Source organism: Pelodiscus sinensis, chromosome 19 (assembly GCF_052426305.1).
Source record: "Pelodiscus sinensis isolate ZL-2025 chromosome 19, ASM5242630v1, whole genome shotgun sequence".
Classification (NCBI taxonomy): Eukaryota; Metazoa; Chordata; order Testudines; family Trionychidae; genus Pelodiscus; species Pelodiscus sinensis.
Genome location: NC_143070.1, coordinates 4,829,354 through 4,846,809, shown reverse-complemented (window position 1 = coordinate 4,846,809; position 17,456 = coordinate 4,829,354). Strand labels below are relative to the sequence as shown.

At 55.4% G+C, this 17,456-nt stretch overlaps 1 protein-coding gene across 1 annotated transcript in view; it reads left to right on the top strand.

The window, feature by feature from the left end:
• TRIM39 (tripartite motif containing 39) overlaps positions 1 to 15,923 on the top strand; it is a 32,607-nt gene extending 16,684 nt beyond the window's left edge. The window contains exons 4-7 of the mRNA XM_075914010.2: positions 405 to 635; positions 3,506 to 3,528; positions 4,180 to 4,295; positions 6,470 to 15,923. Coding sequence (XP_075770125.2) covers positions 405 to 635; positions 3,506 to 3,528; positions 4,180 to 4,295; positions 6,470 to 7,017 — 918 coding nt within the window. The 3' untranslated portion in view covers positions 7,018 to 15,923. The remainder of the gene's footprint in view (positions 1 to 404; positions 636 to 3,505; positions 3,529 to 4,179; positions 4,296 to 6,469) is intronic.
• The last annotated feature ends 1,533 nt before the right edge of the window (positions 15,924 to 17,456 follow it).

Below are 17,456 nucleotides of genomic sequence, written 5' to 3'. Positions count from 1 at the left end.
AGCTCACCTGGGCTTCCTACTGCACCCAGCCCCCTTCTGTCCAGTTCTAAAATCCCCTGCTCCCTTCCTCTGGCTAGATCTCGGGCGTAGCCCCTCCCTTCTCCCCACCCCCCACCCCCCGCCTCTCTGTGGCCAGATCCAGGGGGAGACCTCCCCCTCTTCTTTCTCTGTGTGGCCAGATCTGGAGGGAGACACCCTCCTCCCCCCCCTCCCCCGGCCTCTCTGTGCCCAGAACTGGGGGAAGATACCCCGCCCCTCCTCTTTGTGGCCAGATCTGGGGGGATAGCCCCCCCCCCTCCCCTGCCCCTCCTCTGCCTCTCTCTGGCCAGATCTGGGGTGGGAGGGAGTCCCGTGCCCATGCCGGCTTTCCCCATGCCTGACTCCAGCCCGGTCCTCCGCTGCAGAGGAAGGTGGAGAGCCGTCGGCAGCTGATCATGAGCGAGTTCGAGGAGCTGCACCAGTTCCTGGAGGAGGAGCAGCGGGTGCTGCTCCAGCGGCTGGAGGAGGAGGAGAAGGAGATCCTGCAGCGGCTGAAGGACAACGTGGCCCAGCTGTCGGACCAGCGCCTCTCCCTCAACCAGCTCATCACCGAGATCGAGGAGAAGTGCCTGCAGTCGGGCATCGAGATGCTCCAGGTGAGGAGCCCTCCTTCCCCGGCCCGTCGGTGGGTGCCCAGCCGGGACCTGGCTGAATCTGTGGGCAAGCCCCCGGATTCCCATCCTGCCCCCAGAGCTTCCTCAAGGGAGGCTCCGAATGGGCACTTCTGGCTGGAGCGTCCGTCATGGGGGAGTTGACAGTCCCCTCAACATCCCCTGGGCATCCTGTCCCTTGGCTTTGCCTTGCGGGTTCACAGCTCCTCCCCGCTTGGAGGTGGCTACAGTGTGAGAGCCGACGGAGCAGTCTGCGAATACGCTCTGCAAAAAGAATCACCTGAAGAGAGATGAAAAAGACTGGGACTCTTCAGCTTAGAAAAAAGGACGCTAAGGGAGGGGGGATAGGATGGAGGTCTGTAAAATCACGACAGGTGTGGAGGAAGTGAATAAGGAAAAGTGATTTACTTGTTCCCATCACACAAGAACGAAGGGTCACCACATGAAGGCTGCGTCTACACTGGCATGATTTTCCTGAAATGCTTTTAACGGAAAAGTTTTCCATTAAAAGCATTTTCGGAAAAGCGCGTCTAGATTGGCAGGACGCTTTTCCGTAAAAGCACTTTTTGTGAAAAAGCGTCCGTGGCCAATCTAGACGCGCTTTTCCGCAAAAAAGCCCTGATCGCCATTTTCATGATCGGGGCTTTTTTGCGCAAAACAAATCTCTGCTGTCTACACTGGCCCTTTTGCGCAAGTTTTTTGGAAAAAGACTTTTGCCCGAATGGGAGCAGCATAGTATTTCCGCAAAAGCACTGACAATCTTACATGAGATCGTCAGTGCTTTTGCGGAAATTCAAGCGGCCAGTGTAGACAGCTGGCAAGTTTTTCCGCAAAAGCAGCCAGTCTAGACACAGCTGAAAGGAATAGGTAGCTGGTTTAAAATGAACAAAAGAAGGTTTTCTTTATGCAGCACATTGTCAACTTGTGGAACTCCTTGCCAGAGGATGTTGTTCCGACCAGGACTTGAACGGGGTTCAAAAAAGAGCGAGATAGATTCGTGGAGGTGAGGTCCATCAATGTCTATTAGCCAGGATGGGTAGGAATGGTGTCCCTAACCTTTGTCTGTCTGGAAATGGGTGACAGGGGAGGGATCACGTGAGGATTCCCTGTTGTGTTACCTCCCTCTGGGGCATCTGGCATTGGCCGCTGTTGGCAGACAGGCCACTGGGCTAGGTGGACCTTTGATCTGACCCAGTGTGGCCGTTCTTATGTTCTAACCTCTGCCCAGCTATCGACAGATCCCACTCGCTTGTCCACTTCACTCAGCCCCTCTCTGTAGAGACGCCCCCCCCCCCGTACAAACACCTGGGAGAATCCCCCCCCCCCCCCCGGCTGGATCCCTCGAGAGCTTCCTCCAAAGCCACTTCCAGCTCCTATGGCTGGAAGAGGCAGGCAGAATTCCCGGCCAATCCCTGGCACTCTCCAGGACCCTCCTGGGCTCAGAGCGGGGCACAGTTAGACGCCTGCGTGTGGCTCTGGATGCCGCGTCCAAAGAGGCACCCCCAGAGTTTCCATCTTGTCCCAAGAGTTTCTTCCAAGGCCTTTTCTGAGCTTGCTCCTCAGAGACCCGGCGGGCTTTGGAGGAGACTGCCTGGGGCGTCCAGAACAAGGACGTTTAGCTGTCTTGGCACTCCCTGCTAAGGAACCAGCCCCCTCCTTCAGCCTTCTCTGCCCTTGCCAAGGTGCGGACGGCCCTGCCACGGAGACCGTTCTGCTGGCCTGCAGGGTAGCTTCTTCCACGTGGGCAAAAGGAGATGAGTCAGACTGGTCCCGGGCTCCTCCTGGCATCACCAGGGCCCTGCCAAATTCACAGCTGTGAAAAACGTGTCACGGCCGTGAAATAAACCCTTCCCCGTGAAATCTGACCACCCCTGTGTGGCTGGGTGTGCCCCAGGCAGAGGGCTTCTACCTGCAAGTCCCCGCCAGGCTGGGTAGACACAGGACTTGTCCTTCCCTTGCATGGCAACTCTCGGAGGGAGGTCCGGCCGACCTCCAAGTGCCTCCCGCCCCTGGGCAGCAACCCTAGAGATTCCAGCAGCTGGAGGAGGCTTCTGGAGGGAGGTCCGATCTCCCTCTGCTTCAGGGAGCACCCCAGCCCGGGTGAGGAGTCAAAGGACTTATCCTTTGGGGGGGAAGTGCGATCAATTCCTCCCGCCTCTGGGTCGGGAACCCCATGGTGACAGCCCCGTGACATTTCACATCAGCACCCAGAAAAGTGAAACTGGCCAATGTTTAGAGCCCTCTGGCTGTGAAATTGATCAAAAATGGGCCATGAACTTGGTAGGGCCTGAGACATAACTCAATCATAAAACTGGGGCGCCTCAGGAGGTCCCACGTGGGCGGGTCAGCAGGACTGCACTGGGAGGAGGGAGGGTTTGGGGTCCCTCTCAAAAGCTACTTCCCGACGCCTTGGAGGGCCCCTTAGCAGGGCTGTGACTGGAGCTGTGGCCGGTTCCAGAGGAGGCCCCTGTCTGGAACCTTTGAGCTGGCCTTTGAGCTGCCGTCACGGGCAGATGGGCGAAGAGCCTGGACCTCGCGCCGCTGAGCCATGAGCGCTGCGGTTGGGCCGATCCAGGGGGCGGTCGCACCGGGGCAAGGTCTGGGGGACCCGTTTCTGGAGACGTCTCAAGCCAGAACGTTGGGGTACCTACTGGCTGTCGGAGGCCGTCCCTGGCCGCCCTTTGGGACTGGGTGAGAGGGGCGCGGATTGGGGGCATCTGTAGCCATCGTGCAGATGGGTCCTGAGAGGGCCTCAGTCTGGGGAGCCGGGGGGCGGAGAGGGGCGGGACCAGCTTGACAACTGCCTGACCGATTCATGGAGCTGCTCTTGATTGGCTTCTTTTCTCTCCCTGTAGGACATAAAGAGCACTCTGGAAAGGTAAGTCTGCCCTTCCCCAGCTCTCACCCCTGGGAGCTGAAAACAGCACCGCCCGCCCACCCCTAGCCCCCATCCCCACCAGTCCCAAAGGGGAAAGGCTCTGAACAGCACAGGGGGGCGGGGGCCTAGTGGGTGGGTCAGAGCTACAGGAAAAGACCAACAACCGAGCTAGCCTTTGCCTTGGACCAGAATGTCAGAGTAGGGTCTAGTGGTTAGAGCTGGGGGGCCTGGGGGTCAGGACTCGTGGGTTCTGGAAGCGGAAGTGGGGTCTAGTGGATTAGAGCCGGGATCTAGGAGTCAGGACTCCTGGGTTTCCTCCCTGGCTCTGGGAGGGGGAGTGGGGTGTAGTGGTTAGCGCGGAGAGGGGAGACTGGGAGTCAGTACTCCTGCATACTGCTGCTGGCTCGGCCCATTGCCTGCCTGCCCGCCCCGTGCCTCAGTTTCTCCCCTCCTCGCCCTGCGTCTGGGGTACAGGCAGGACTTGTGAGGCAGAACGCGTGTCTGAAATGCCCCCTGACAACAGCCCTGCCCTTTCAGAGCGCCGGGAGGGTATCGGGGGGTCGCGTAGGCCGGGACTCCGGCTCCTTGGACTCCTGTCCTGGGAGTGCAGAGCCAGCTGCTGCGATGCTACCTGTGTGCTCCCCCCTTCAGGTGCGAGACGATGCGGACCATGAAACTGGCCTCGGTCCCCATTGAGCTGGAGAAGAATTTCTGTAGCTTCCCCCGGCAGTACTTTGTCCTGCGCAAGATCATCAAGAGACTGATCGGTGAGCGGTGCTGTTAGGGCCGCCTCTTCCTTCCCTGCCCCTGGGGGCCAACACTCCCCCACCCCCTACGCCACGACATGGAAGCCCTGCAGACTTGTTATGCTTATAAGAAACCCCTGGGATCTTTTTCAGGGGGAAAGACAATGCACTGTGTTTGTTGAGAATCCAGTAGAGAAGCAGTTAGCATCTGCTTTAGAAAGAGAGAGAGTCCGTCTTACTGGCCAGGCTGACGGAGCGAGGAGCCAGGGTTCCTCTGAGACTCCTCCGAGGCTCAGCTTGCGGGATTGAACCCAGAATCTCATGCCAAGAGCTTCCCTTCTTATCCATGTCAGTTCCCATTGGAGTCTGTGGGTGTTTGTGTCATGCTGCCCTTATCCGCCCTTAGGTGGGGTTAATTTGTGTTCCTTTGATGGTGATTGTCAGGGTGATTGTCAGGGTTGTTTCTCGCTCTTGGGAGGGTCTTTGCCTGTCTCCTGAGTTTGTTAATGCTGCTAATTCAATTCAGCCTCAAGACACACTGCATGTCTTTGTTGTCTTCTAAGGCTGTGTCTAGACTACATGCCTCTGTCGGCAGAGGCATGGAGATTGGGGTTGTAGGCAAAGGTAAATGAAGCCGCGATTTAAATGATCTCGGCTTCATTTACATTTACATAGCTGCCGCGCTGAGCCGACAAACAGCTGATCAGCTGTTTGTCGGCTCGCCGCTAGTCTGGACGTTCCCCCTGTCAACATCAAAGCCCTTTGTCGGCAGCCCCGTTATTCCTCGTGGAATGAGGTTTACCAGGGCTGCCGACAAAGGGCTTTGATGTCGACAGGGGGAACGTCCAGACTAGCAGCGAGCCGACAAACAGCTGATCAGCTGTTTGTCGGCTCAGCGCGGCAGCCATGTAAATGTAAATGAAGCCGCGATCATTTAAATCGCGGCTTCATTTACCTTTGCTGAATAAACAAATCTACATGCCTCTGCCGACAGAGGCATGTAGTCTACACTACATGCCTCTGTCGGCAGAGGCATGTAGATTTGTGAGGCATGTAGTGTAGACGTACCCTAAGTGTCCACTTCTTCTTGATCACCTGGGCATCTATGCTGGCTTTCACTCACACACACCCTCCACTCACACCACACAATTGTACAGAGTTTCAGACAAGATCAATAGTTACTAGGGGTACAATTTAATTTGCAATACCTAACAGGGAGCAAGGCCTTGCAGTAACAGCATCTAATCATGAGAGAGACAGAAATAGAAGTTACAGAACTTATAAGCAAGTCATTATACATCACACTTATAGGCTGTGTCTAGACTGGCAAGTTTTTCCGCAATACGGAAAAACTTGCCAGCTGTCTACACTGGCCACTTGAATTTCTGCAAGAACACTGACGATCTCATGTAAGAAATCAGTGCTTCTTGTGGAAATACTATGCTGCTCCCGTTCGGGCAAAAGTCCTTTTGCGCAAAAGGGCCAGTGTAGACAGCTCAGATTTGTTTTGTGCAAAAAAGCCCCAATGGCGAAAATGACGATCGGGGCTTTTTTGCACAAAAGCACGTCTAGATTGGCATGGACGCTTTTCCGCAAAAAATGCTTCTGCAGAAAAGCATCCGTGCCAATCTAGCCGCTCTTTTCCGCAAATGCTTTTAACAGAAAACTTTTCCGTTAAAAGCATTTGCGGAAAATCATGCCATTCTAGACGCAGCCTATATAGTCTTATAACCAATACTAACTACAATATACATTTTTGCTACAGGCTCTGGAGGTAGATACCTTGGTCAGTGAGAACCGGGAGGGGTGGGATGTTGCTGGGGACTGGAGAGGGTGCTGTGGGTGTCGGGAGGCATGAGGCTGGAAAAACAGAGCGCTGGTTTGGAGGGGTGAAGGAGTCAGTTGTTGGGGACAGGAGGGTGAGTGGGGGTTGGTTTAGGGGCTGGGGGTGGCATAGAAGGAATGTAGAAAGGGGGTAGCAATGGGGTGGGTGGTGGGTGAGGGCAGGGGGTTAAGTGGGAAGATGGAGGGACAGATTGAAGTGGTGTGTGGGTGAGGACGGAGGTTGGGTGGGTCTGGCATGGGAGTGATTTAGGAAGGGAGTAGCAGTGGGGTGGAGGTTGGGTGCGGGGCGAGCTCACGGGCTGTGTGGGGTGGGGTAAAGGTCTGATCAGCTGGCCTCTCTCCCCCGCCAGGGGACGTGACCCTGGACCCCGACACGGCCCACCCCAACCTGGTGCTGTCCGAGGACCGCAAGAGCGTGAAGTTCGTGGACACACGGCTGCGGGACCTGCCCGACACCCCCCGGCGCTTCACTGTCTACCCCTGCGTCCTGGCGACCGAGGGCTTCACCTCAGGCCGCCACTACTGGGAGGTGGAGGTGGGCGACAAGACGCACTGGGCCCTGGGCGTCTGCAAGGACTCGGTGAGCCGCAAGGGTGAGCTGATGGCCCTGCCCGAGACGGGCTATTGGCGGGTACGACTGTGGAACGGCGACAAGTACGCGGCCACCACCACCCCCTTCACCCCACTGCACCTCCCCGTCAAGCCCAAGCGGGTGGGCGTCTTCCTGGACTACGAGGCCGGGCGGGTGTCCTTCTACAACGTGACCGACCGCTCCCACATCTACACCTTCACGGACACGTTCACTGAGAAGATCTGGCCCCTCTTCTACCCGGGCATCCGCGCCGGGCGCAAAAACGCCGCCCCGCTCGTCATCCGCACCCCCACGGACTGGGAGTGAAGGGGCCGGAGGCCGCTCGCGCCAGCCTCCTGGAGCCAGGCCGGAAGCTGGGATCTGGTGTCTGCTGCCCGCCCGCATGCTCGATGGGCGAGGTAGCGCTTCCTGCCCTCCTGTGTATTGGCCTGGGCGGGGGCAGAAATGGATTGCAGGAGGCCCCTCCCTGCAGACTGGAGGGGAAGGGACCTTGCTGGTCGTGCTTTGATCTGGTCCTGCCCCACACGCTGCAGCCAGCTGTGAAGGAACGCCCTTCCGTCTGCCCCACCGCTGTCCAGCCAGACATCCTGGCTAGGAAGTGACGGAGGCACTGCTTTGCCCCCCGCGGGGACCTCACAGCTCCCTGACACCACTGCCTTTCCAGACTGGGGGGGGGGACTTCTCCCCACCACCCCATAGCGCCCCCCTAATGGGGGCCAGCTCAGCACAGACCCCAGTGCAGTCCTGAAGGACATCACAGGGACCCTTAGGTTCCTTCCAAGGGCAGAGGCTACCCGCTTCTGGGTGTGGGGGGGTCCTGGCTACTGTCGTGGCCTAGTACATTTCTTCCCCCTCGATCAAACCCATGGGGATCTCTTCTGAGTGTGTTGATGCTAACATGTAACCACGGACTGCGATAGAAGAGGAGGAGAGGAGGGTCCAGTTAGAATTGGGGGAGACAGGCCATGAAGGACTATGGGGGTGTTGGCCACCAGCTCTGAGGGGCTTTGGTCTCGGCTCCCTCCATGAAATGGCCCTGTCTCTCCTCCACCCAGAATGGGCTCACTTGGTTGGCCAGGTTTTTAGTCCCTGAGTTATTTTGATCCTGAGCTCCGCTTGCACTTCCCCCCGGTTTATTTGGGGCTGCGTTGTATCCATCCTGCTGCCGGGAGAACCCGTCACGTTTGGGCTGTCCAAGCCGCGTCCTTGGAAGAGGCAGCAGGCTCAAGCGAGTGATGGGGGGAGAATCTTTGGCGAATCGTACGACCCGAATTTACTTCCCCTCTGGAGGCACAGAACTCCTGGGTTCTTCGATCAGTGTCCCGTGGGTGCTCCACTATAGGTGTCGGGCTTGTCCCGGCGCCGCAGATCGGAGAATTTTCGTAGCCGTAGTCCGCCGGACCGCGCATGCGCGAAGCGCGGCTCGTGCTCTTTCGCGCCGTTTGTGTTCGCGCGGTCCGGCTCCCGCCAGTTCCTCCTGACCGTCCTCGGCTGCGGACGGAATACTGTTTTCTCCTCAGACTCTGTCAGGCTGAGAGAGAGAAAGAACCTTTAGGATTTACTTAGATTACTTCATAGTTAGTTCTTTGCAGTTATTTAGTGACATTAGTATTAGTCGTAGAAATTTTATTTCTTCAGAAGTTACCTGTAAATAGTTTCATACTGTAAATAGTTTCTTCTTTACTCCTGTCAGAAGAAGACAGAGGTGACCATGCCGGGTTCTCCGGGGTTTAAAAAGTGCAGCCTCCAACGGTCACGCTCTCTGCATCCGCTGTTTAGGTGAGGGGCACATACCCCAGAAGTGCCCTCACTGCTCCAAACTTACCGCGAGAGCGAGGAAGGACAGGGACATGAGGCTCACAATGCTCTTCTTCAATAGGGCATTACAGCCACAAGAGGGAGCGAATCCCGAATCCCTCCCTACTCCTTCAGCTGAGCCGTCCCCAAAGAAGCCGAAGGAAAGACCATCGCCTTCTCGTTCCCTTCCCCCGACACGTGTTAACGTGGGGGACAAACCTGGGACCTCGGGCGTGCATGGCTCTAAGGCGAAGCCCAGCCGCAGTACCTCGGCGCTGCAGCCCGCAACTATTCGGGCGCCTAAGTCATCGTTGGCACCGAAACCGTTCCTGGCACCGACATCACATGCGGCACCGAGAACACCCGCCGCACCGCCCACAGCTGCGGCACCGACGCAGGCCACTCCAACGGCACCGATCCCCACCTCGGCACCGAAGGAACCTCCGGCACCGAACGCGTTGCCAGCACCGCGTCGCCCCCTGGCACGATCAGATGCTCGGGCACCGCGCCCTTCGCCGGCACTGAGTAACTCGCCGGCGCCGAGCGACTCTTCGGTGCGGGAACTCACTCCGGCTCGGGAGTCTATTCTCCCACAACGTTCCCTGCCTCCTGACATGGCACTGCCGGCACCGATGGAAGGAGATGTGCAGTCTGCACGACCTTCTGCAGGACGAACCACTTTATCCACGCACCGAACATCGAGAAGAATCATTACACCTTCTCCCTCACCAGATAACATCCAATTTTCACCTGAACCGCCTTCTCCTTCATCAGGACTCTTTCCTCAATCTATCAGGCACGCGCAAAGGGTTTACCATTCCCCACGTGTCTCGCCAAGACGCCGTTATCACCGGTCACCTCCACCTACCCCGAGATCCAGAGAACGATCTCGATCTCCCAGGTCTCCATCACGCTCCGGGCGCTATGGGTATTATACCTCTCACAGATCCTGTTACTATTCTAGATCTCCACACCGCTCCTCATATTATCATAGGTCACCGGAACATCGTTATTATAGGCACTACTCCCAGTCTCGACATTCCTCGGTGTCCTACTCTCCTCATCGTTCACACACATCACCCAACAGGGAGTGTCAGTCTTTACCAGCAACAGCCAGACCACCAACTCCATCAAGTATCCCGCCGCCCCAACCACCTGAGCCTTAGGTACTCCTACAACATACCACTGAGGATGAGTCTCAACATCAATCTGCTACCGACCTATCCTCTTCCTCGCCTGATGATGCTGTTTTTCAGGAAGACACATCTCCGTCTGACGACCTTCGTCAGTTTCAAGACCTTTTCAGAAGAGTGGCGGTATCACAAAAAGTACAGCTTGCGGAAGTTCAGCAGAAATCTCACCACTTGCTTAGAAACCTTCATCCTTCGCAGCAGGTGAAGGTGGCTCTCCCATTGGACGATGCCATCCTGGAGATTGTTGATCACATATGGCAGCTGCCAGCTTCTGCACCGGCCACCAACAAAAAGGCAGACAAAAAATATTACGTTCCAGCGAAAGGGATGGAGTTTCTTTTCTCTCATCCTCCACCGAATTCTCTGGTTGCCGACGCGGCCCAACAAAGAACGAGGGGCCCGCAGCAAAGACCGAGTGGCCCAGACAAGGACATGAAACAGCTAGACCTCTTCGGTCGGAAGGTCTATTCATCTGCTGCCCTTTCACTCCGGATGGCAAATTATGCGGTGCTATTAGCTAATCATAGCTTTGATAATTATGCCAAACTAGTGCCCCTACTGGAACATCTACCCGAGGGCAAAAGGGAGGTCCTTAAAGCGGTGGTCCAGGAAGGCTATACAGCTGCCAGAACAGCTCTTCACATAGCTCTGGACATGGCTGACACCGCAGCGCGTACCACAGCTACATCAGTGGTCATGCGCAGGGCCTCGCTGCTACACCAGGCAGCAGTCCCTAAAGACCTGCTGTCCAAAGTTCAAGACCTACCCTTTGACAGACAGACTCTCTTTTCTGACAAAACTGATCAGGTGCTTCATTCCGGTAAAGACTCTAGATCCACACTCAAGACTCTGGGCATGTATACTCCTCCCTTCCGTCGGAAACGATATACTCCCTATCAGAGACAGAGATCATTCGCCTTTCAGCCATCCCAATACAGACAGCAGGACCAGCAACGTAACCGTCAGCACCAGCAGAAGAGAAGGCCTCAGCCAAAAACATCTGGCCGTCTAAATGCCAAGCAGCAAGTTTGACATCCCAGTCGAGGGACTGTACACCATTCCGCTAAACACCCATCCTAAACTTCCACAGGCGTTATTTCACCACCGCCTGAGACCTTTCAAACACCGTTGGTCTCACATCACCACCGACAGATGAGTACTGCAAACAATCACACTAGGGCATACCATTCCATTCACCGCTCTACCCCCACCCAATCCCCCCGCCCCATCCTTTTTCAGGGACCCATCTCACGAGCCTCTCTTACAACAAGAGGTCAATCGCCTCCTCGCCATCGGAGCAATAGAAATAGTACCAAAACAGTTCCGGGGACGGGGGTTCTATTCCCGATACTTCCTAACAGAGAAAAAGTCTGGGGGATGGAGACCGATCCTCGACCTGAGAGGATTAAACCGGTACCTGCGGAGGTACCGCTTCAGAATGGTTACCCTAGCCACTATCATTCCAGCGCTTCACAGCGGAGACTGGTTCACGTCCCTCGATTTACAGGACGCCTACTTTCATGTAGCGATACACCCGGCTCACAGACGATTCCTACGCTTTCAATTAGGAGCGGGCTATTTCCAATACAGGGTCCTGCCCTTCGGTCTCTCGTCGGCTCCCAGGGTTTTCTCCAAGACACTGGCAGTAGTAACAGCGTACCTATGACGTCTAGGCATAATAACATTCCCCTACCTAGACAACTGCCTAATCAAGGCGCCTTCAGCGGTGGAGGCTCTGCGCGTGACACGCCTCACGAGAACAGTTTTCGAAACCTTGGGCCTGATCATCAACATTCCAAAATCGGCCATGACGCCACAACAATCGATACAATTCATAGGCGCACAACTCGATTCAACCACTGCTCGTGCTCTATTGCCAATAACCAGATTCCAAGCAATGCAAGACCTTATACAGGCCATCACCACCAATCCCAGACCCTTGGTCCTACAATGTCTCCGGCTTATGGGACACATGGCAGCCACGACATACGTCGTCGAGCATGCAAGACTACACTTCCGTTGCCTTCAGCACTGGATAGCTACGGTTTACACTCCAAATGTTCGAGATGTCCAAAACGGGTATCAATCCCAGTGCATGTCACAAATTCTCTAACTTGGTAGACAGCCCCCAAGAATCTGATGTCGGGTGTGCCATTTCATCGCCAACACCCGACAATACAGCTGACCACCGACGCATCTTTAATAGGCTGGGGCTCACACCTGGAACACAATCAGGTACAAGGGCTTTGGTCCCCGGAGGAGTCGATGCTGCATATCAATCTCCTAGAATTACGAGCGGTGCGCAATGCCTGTCGTTATTTTCTCCCAAAGATTCATGCCCAAACTGTCCGAATTTTTACCGACAACATGACAACAGTATACTATATAAACAGGCAGGACGGGGCCCGATCCCAGTCACTCTGCTCCGAGGCAATTGCCTTATGGAATTGGTGTATCCACCACAAAATCTCCCTGATTGCAGAATACTTACCCGGTCAGCAGAACTCTATAGCCGATGCACTAAGCAGGCATTTTTTCCTGAAGCACAAGTGGGAGCTTCACCTGGAAGTTCTCTCAACCATATTCCACTCCTGGGGATTTCCAACAGTGGACCTATTTGCGACCCGCATGAACGCCAAATGCCCCCAAGACTGTTCAAGGGCAGGAATAGGTCGGAACTCCAAGGGAGACGCCTTCCTAAACAATTGGAGTCATCAACTGCTGTCTGCGTTCCCTCCCACACCTCTAATCTCCAGATTATTAGAAAAGATACTGATGGACAAAGCCACTGTAATCCTGATAGCTCCCTTTTGGCCAAGGCAAACGTGGTTTCCTTACCTTCATCATATGTCAGCGCGTCGTCCATTCCCTCTGCCCAAGAGGCGCGACCTCCTCATCCAGAACAGGCAGCGCCTGTTCCATCCCCAGATCGATCTTCTGGCACTGATGGCATGGTTCCTAGTTGGTTCCAACAAACAGAAATGATTTGCTCGCAAGAGGTCAAACACATTCTTTTACATAGCAGAAAATTATCCACGAGATCCACCTACCTTCACAAATGGACACGGTTTTCCGCATGGTGTGCGTCGGCATCCCTGGATCCCTACTCCGCACCCATCCACCGTATCCTGGACTACCTCATGCACCTCAAGAGCTCTTCTCTCAGCTGCGCCTCTATTAGAGTACACATCGCCGCAATCACTGCGTTTACACCACACTGTGGAGGGTTACTCAGTTTTCTCTCACCCGACGATGCGACGTTTCATGAAAGGCTTAGATAATCTCTTCCCACACCGAACACAACCGGCGCAACCATGGGACCTAGAGCTCGTTCTTAATACGTTAACTCAAAAACCCTTTGAGCCCTTGGCCACATGTGACTTCCGCACTCTCACAATGAAAGTTATCTTTCTCACAGCTATAACCTCCGCAAGACGGGTGGGTGAGCTGGCTGCCTTATCGGCTTTGCCCCCATACACTCTGTTTACTGATCAAGGAGTTATTTTACGTCCCCAACCCACTTTCCTTCCGAAAGTGAATTCGAAATTTCACATCAACGAGCTGATAGTGCTTTCCACTTTCTACCCAAAGCCCCACATCTCGGCAGAACAAGCTCGGCTACACACTTTGGATGCCAGACGTACCCTGGCTTTCTATATAGACAGAACTAGGTCCATCAGGAAGACAAACAATCTATTTGTGTCTACAGCCGATAGTTCTAAGGGTCAACCGTTGTCAGCACAGCGCATTTCGTCAATCATAGTGAACTGCATAAAGGAATGCTATACCCTACGTAGCAGACCACTGTTGCAGAATCCGACAGCGCATTCCACGTGTGCAGTCGCTGCATCAACGGCATTCCTGAAGGGAGTACCTCTAAAAGACATTTGTAGGGCTGCTACATGGTCGTCAAACTTCACCTTTGCCAAACACTATGCCATTCCCAACCTTCACCTTCCAGAAGGAGCAGTGGCAAGAACGGTGCTGTCCACCGCCACAGTACGATAGCTCTGAACCCTCCTCCTTTTAGGGGCTACTGCTGCACATTCACCTATAGTGGAGCACCCACGGGACACTGCTCGAAGAAGAAAAAGAAGTTACTCACCCTGTGCAGTAACAATGATTCTTCGAGATGTGTGTCCCGTGGGTGCTCCACGACCCGCCCTCCTCCCCTCTTCGGAATTATGATTTTGTCTTTCAGACCAAGAGGATCAGGAGGAACTGGCAGGAGCCAGACCGCGCAAACACAAACAGCGCGAAAGAGCACGAGCCGCGCTTCGCGCATGCGCGGTCTGGCGGACTACGGCTACGAAAATTCTCCGATCTGCAGCGCCGGGACAAGCCCGACACCTATAGTGGAGCACCCACGGGACACACATCTCGAAGAATCATCGTGAGTAACTTCTTTTTCTGTGCCCAGCTCTGGGGCGGGAATGATGTGTCTAGCCGAACGGAGGGGGTAAGGGCCAGGACTCCTGTGTGGGCCATCCTTTCGCCATCTGTGGACCACCAGCTTGAGGCGGTGCTGGCCGAGGGAACCGAGGGATGAGCTGGTTCCCAGGAAATGAGCATGTTGAGCCTTGTTTCTGAGGGCAGGGGCCGCGTTACGGACACAGGTCGATCTCTGCAATTAGTAGCGTAATTCAAATTGCTGTTGCTTAGAGCTACTTACCGCGAGGTCCACAGCACGCTGGGTCGGCAGAAGAAACTCTCCCGTCGACTTCCCTTACTCTTCTTCTCGTTCGGTACCAGACCGGACGTAACAAACCGACTCCCGGTGGACGGCTCACTGCCCCGTCCATCCGGCCTGTAGTGAAAACACGCCCTCGGTGTCCCAGACGGTTTGAGGGGTCGCGAGTCTTCGGCCTCGTGATAGTGATGGATCATCTTGGGAAATAACCAGTCCCCCAGAGTCAGTGGTGCTCAACCTTTTTTCATTTGCAACTCCTGGAGCCGGGAAAATTTTTGTTGAGCCAAAAAAAAGGTGGGGGGGGGGGGGCACTTTGTGACGGCCCATTTAATTTAAAGCACCAGTCTGCTCCCCTGCCACTCTCACCGCGTGTACGTTGGCCGAGCCGGGAAAATGCCGGCCGGCCCGGATCAAAGCGTGGAAGACAGCCATGACCCCCTTGGGTTGTGTGCCGCTGCGCCAGGTCACCTTCATGTAGGCCAGAGGAAATGCATCGAATGTACTTAATTCCAGTCCCTTGGGGCTGAGCTGTCGTCCTCGTTCCTGACTGACCTGGGGGCGGGGGAGCGCGCAAAGCCTCCTCCGCTCCTCTCCCCCCACGCCCCGCGATCGTGCGGCGCTTCAAAGCACCACATGCTCCTGGCTGGGCGGGAGGAGGCGTTCCCCCAATTAAGGCCTGGGGGTAGGGAAACAGCAGGGCCTCCACGGACCAGATCCATCCGCCTGGCGAGCCAAATCCACCCTGCAGAGGCTCTTTTGCCCACCCCTGGCTTGGAGGCAACCCCCAAAGGGCCGGCTGTTGTGCAAGGAGCATGTTTCAGGATGTGACAGGAGCCGGAGGAATGGCTCAGCTCCTGACTCCCACGGGGGTAGGGGAGTATCCCGTGTTCATGAATGGCAGCGCGGCCCCCTCGACAGGCTCCCTCTTCCAGCCGCTGTGCGAAGGAGGGGTGAGCGGAGCATGGCTTGTAACGCATTAGCTAGCTATGTGTGTAACTAGTGGCCATGGGCAAGGGACTGCCTGGCTCGGGGGAGGATTGGACACGGCTTTTCCCCTGTAGGGGGCGCTGGCTCTGAGCCGGGGTGGCTGGCTGGCTCGGAGTGGAGAGAACGGGACTGGGGGGGGGGGGGGGCGGCTGACCTTGGGGACACCCGTTTTCATCTGGCCCCATCTCAGCGCAGGGCGTAAGCGCGTCCTGCGTGGTATGTCCATGTGTGTAATGAGCTGATAGGTCTCCGAGAAAGTCCTCTGATCCCCACCTGCCCTGACAGACCCCCGGTGCCAGCCCACGGCTCCAGCTCCGCCCTGTACCCCAGAGCAGCATCTCTGCAGGGGCAGAGCTGTGATTCATTGGCCGGTGGGGGAGGGAGGTTTCTCTTCTCCCCTCCCCAATGGGAGGAGCTGCCCGGGATGTGGGGGCAATTGACGGGGCAGCCGTCAGTTCCCCAGCCGGGCAAGAACCTGTGTCCTGTGGCTTGTATCGTATAACGGCCTGCAACTTGTCATCAATAAACCACCAATTTTCTTACGACTTCCTGATGTGTGCGGCTCTTCCTCACTGAGTAGCGGCAAGGCGGGCAGCGGGGTCCGGTGGGGGGAGACGAGGGACGCCTGGGAGTCAGCGCTCCCTGGGTTGCATCCTGGGCGCTGGGAGAGCCGCGGGGTCCAGTGGTTAGAGGCAGGGCGTTATGGGGCTGCTTGCTCTTGATTCCCATTTGCAAGGGGCAGAGTGGGTGGCCCAGAACAACTGGAGAACCCCAAATATCCCAGAACTCCATAGCAGAGGGCGCCCTCTGCTGCCACCTGCTGGTGAACAGTGGGGAACAGCTGGTATGGAGCAAGCCTCATTTGCATGTCAGTTAGGTGCCCTTTTGGGGTCATTTATGTTCAAATACGGGTCCGTTTTGAGCCTGAGGGAAATGAGACACCTTGGCCCCACTGGGAGGCAGATGGGGCAGAGAAGAATGGGGGTCATGAGGCATTCAGGGGTCACCCTGATCAATAGCGCTGTCAGGCACAGCTTGGCAAGAGCTGGCGAAAGCAACGTGATTTGAATTTCTGCGGTGATGCTGTTGCTGAAGGAATCGCTTATTAAAAGCCTGGCTCGCAAGTCCAATCTGACACCCACACTGCTGTGAGGGAAGGAAGAAGGTTTCATGAGCTGACCTTGCCCCAGCACAATCCCATTGGTTGGTTTCTGGCCAATGGGAGCTGCCTGTTTGAATAGCACGTAGCATAAGCACCACTTCCACTACTTCCCCTTCCTTTCAGGCTCATACTTATTCACACATGGAGGCTACGTCTGCACTGCAGCCTTCTTGCACAAGAAGGCTGTGTCTACATTGGCAAAATTTAGCGCGAAAGCGGTCGCTTTTGCGCAAAATCTTGCCGCCTGTCTACACTGGCCGCGAGTATTTGCGCAAGAACACTGACATTCTACTGTATGAAATCAGTGCTTCTTGCGCAAATACTCTGATACTCCTGCTCAGAGATAAGTCCTCTTGCACAAGTGTTCTTGTGCAAGAGGCCAGTGTAGACAGATAACATTAATTTCTTGCGCAAGAAAGCCCTATAGCTAAAATGGCCATCGGAGCTTTCTTGCGCAAGAGAGCATCTACACTGGCACAGATGCTTTAGTGCAAAAGCACATGCCAGTACAGACGCTCTCTTACTCAAATACTCTAACACAAAAACTCTTGGCTGTGTCTACACTGGCCACTTATTCCTGAAACTCAGCCGCTTTTCTGGAATAACTTGCCAGCTGTTTACACTGGCCCCTTGAATTTCCGGAAAAGCATTGACGATCTAATGTAAAATCATCAGTGCTGTTCCAGAAAAACTATGCTGCTCCCGTTCAGGCAAAAGTCCTTTTCCGGAAAACTGTTCCAGAAAATGGCCAGTGTAGACAACAGAGATTTCTTTTCCGCAAAAAAGCCCTGATCGCGAAAATGACAATGGGGGAGCGGAAGCAGCATAGTTTTTCCGGAAAAACACTGACAATTTTACAGTAGATCGTCAGTGCTTTTCCGGAAATTCAAGGGGCCAGTGTAGACAGCTCGCAGCT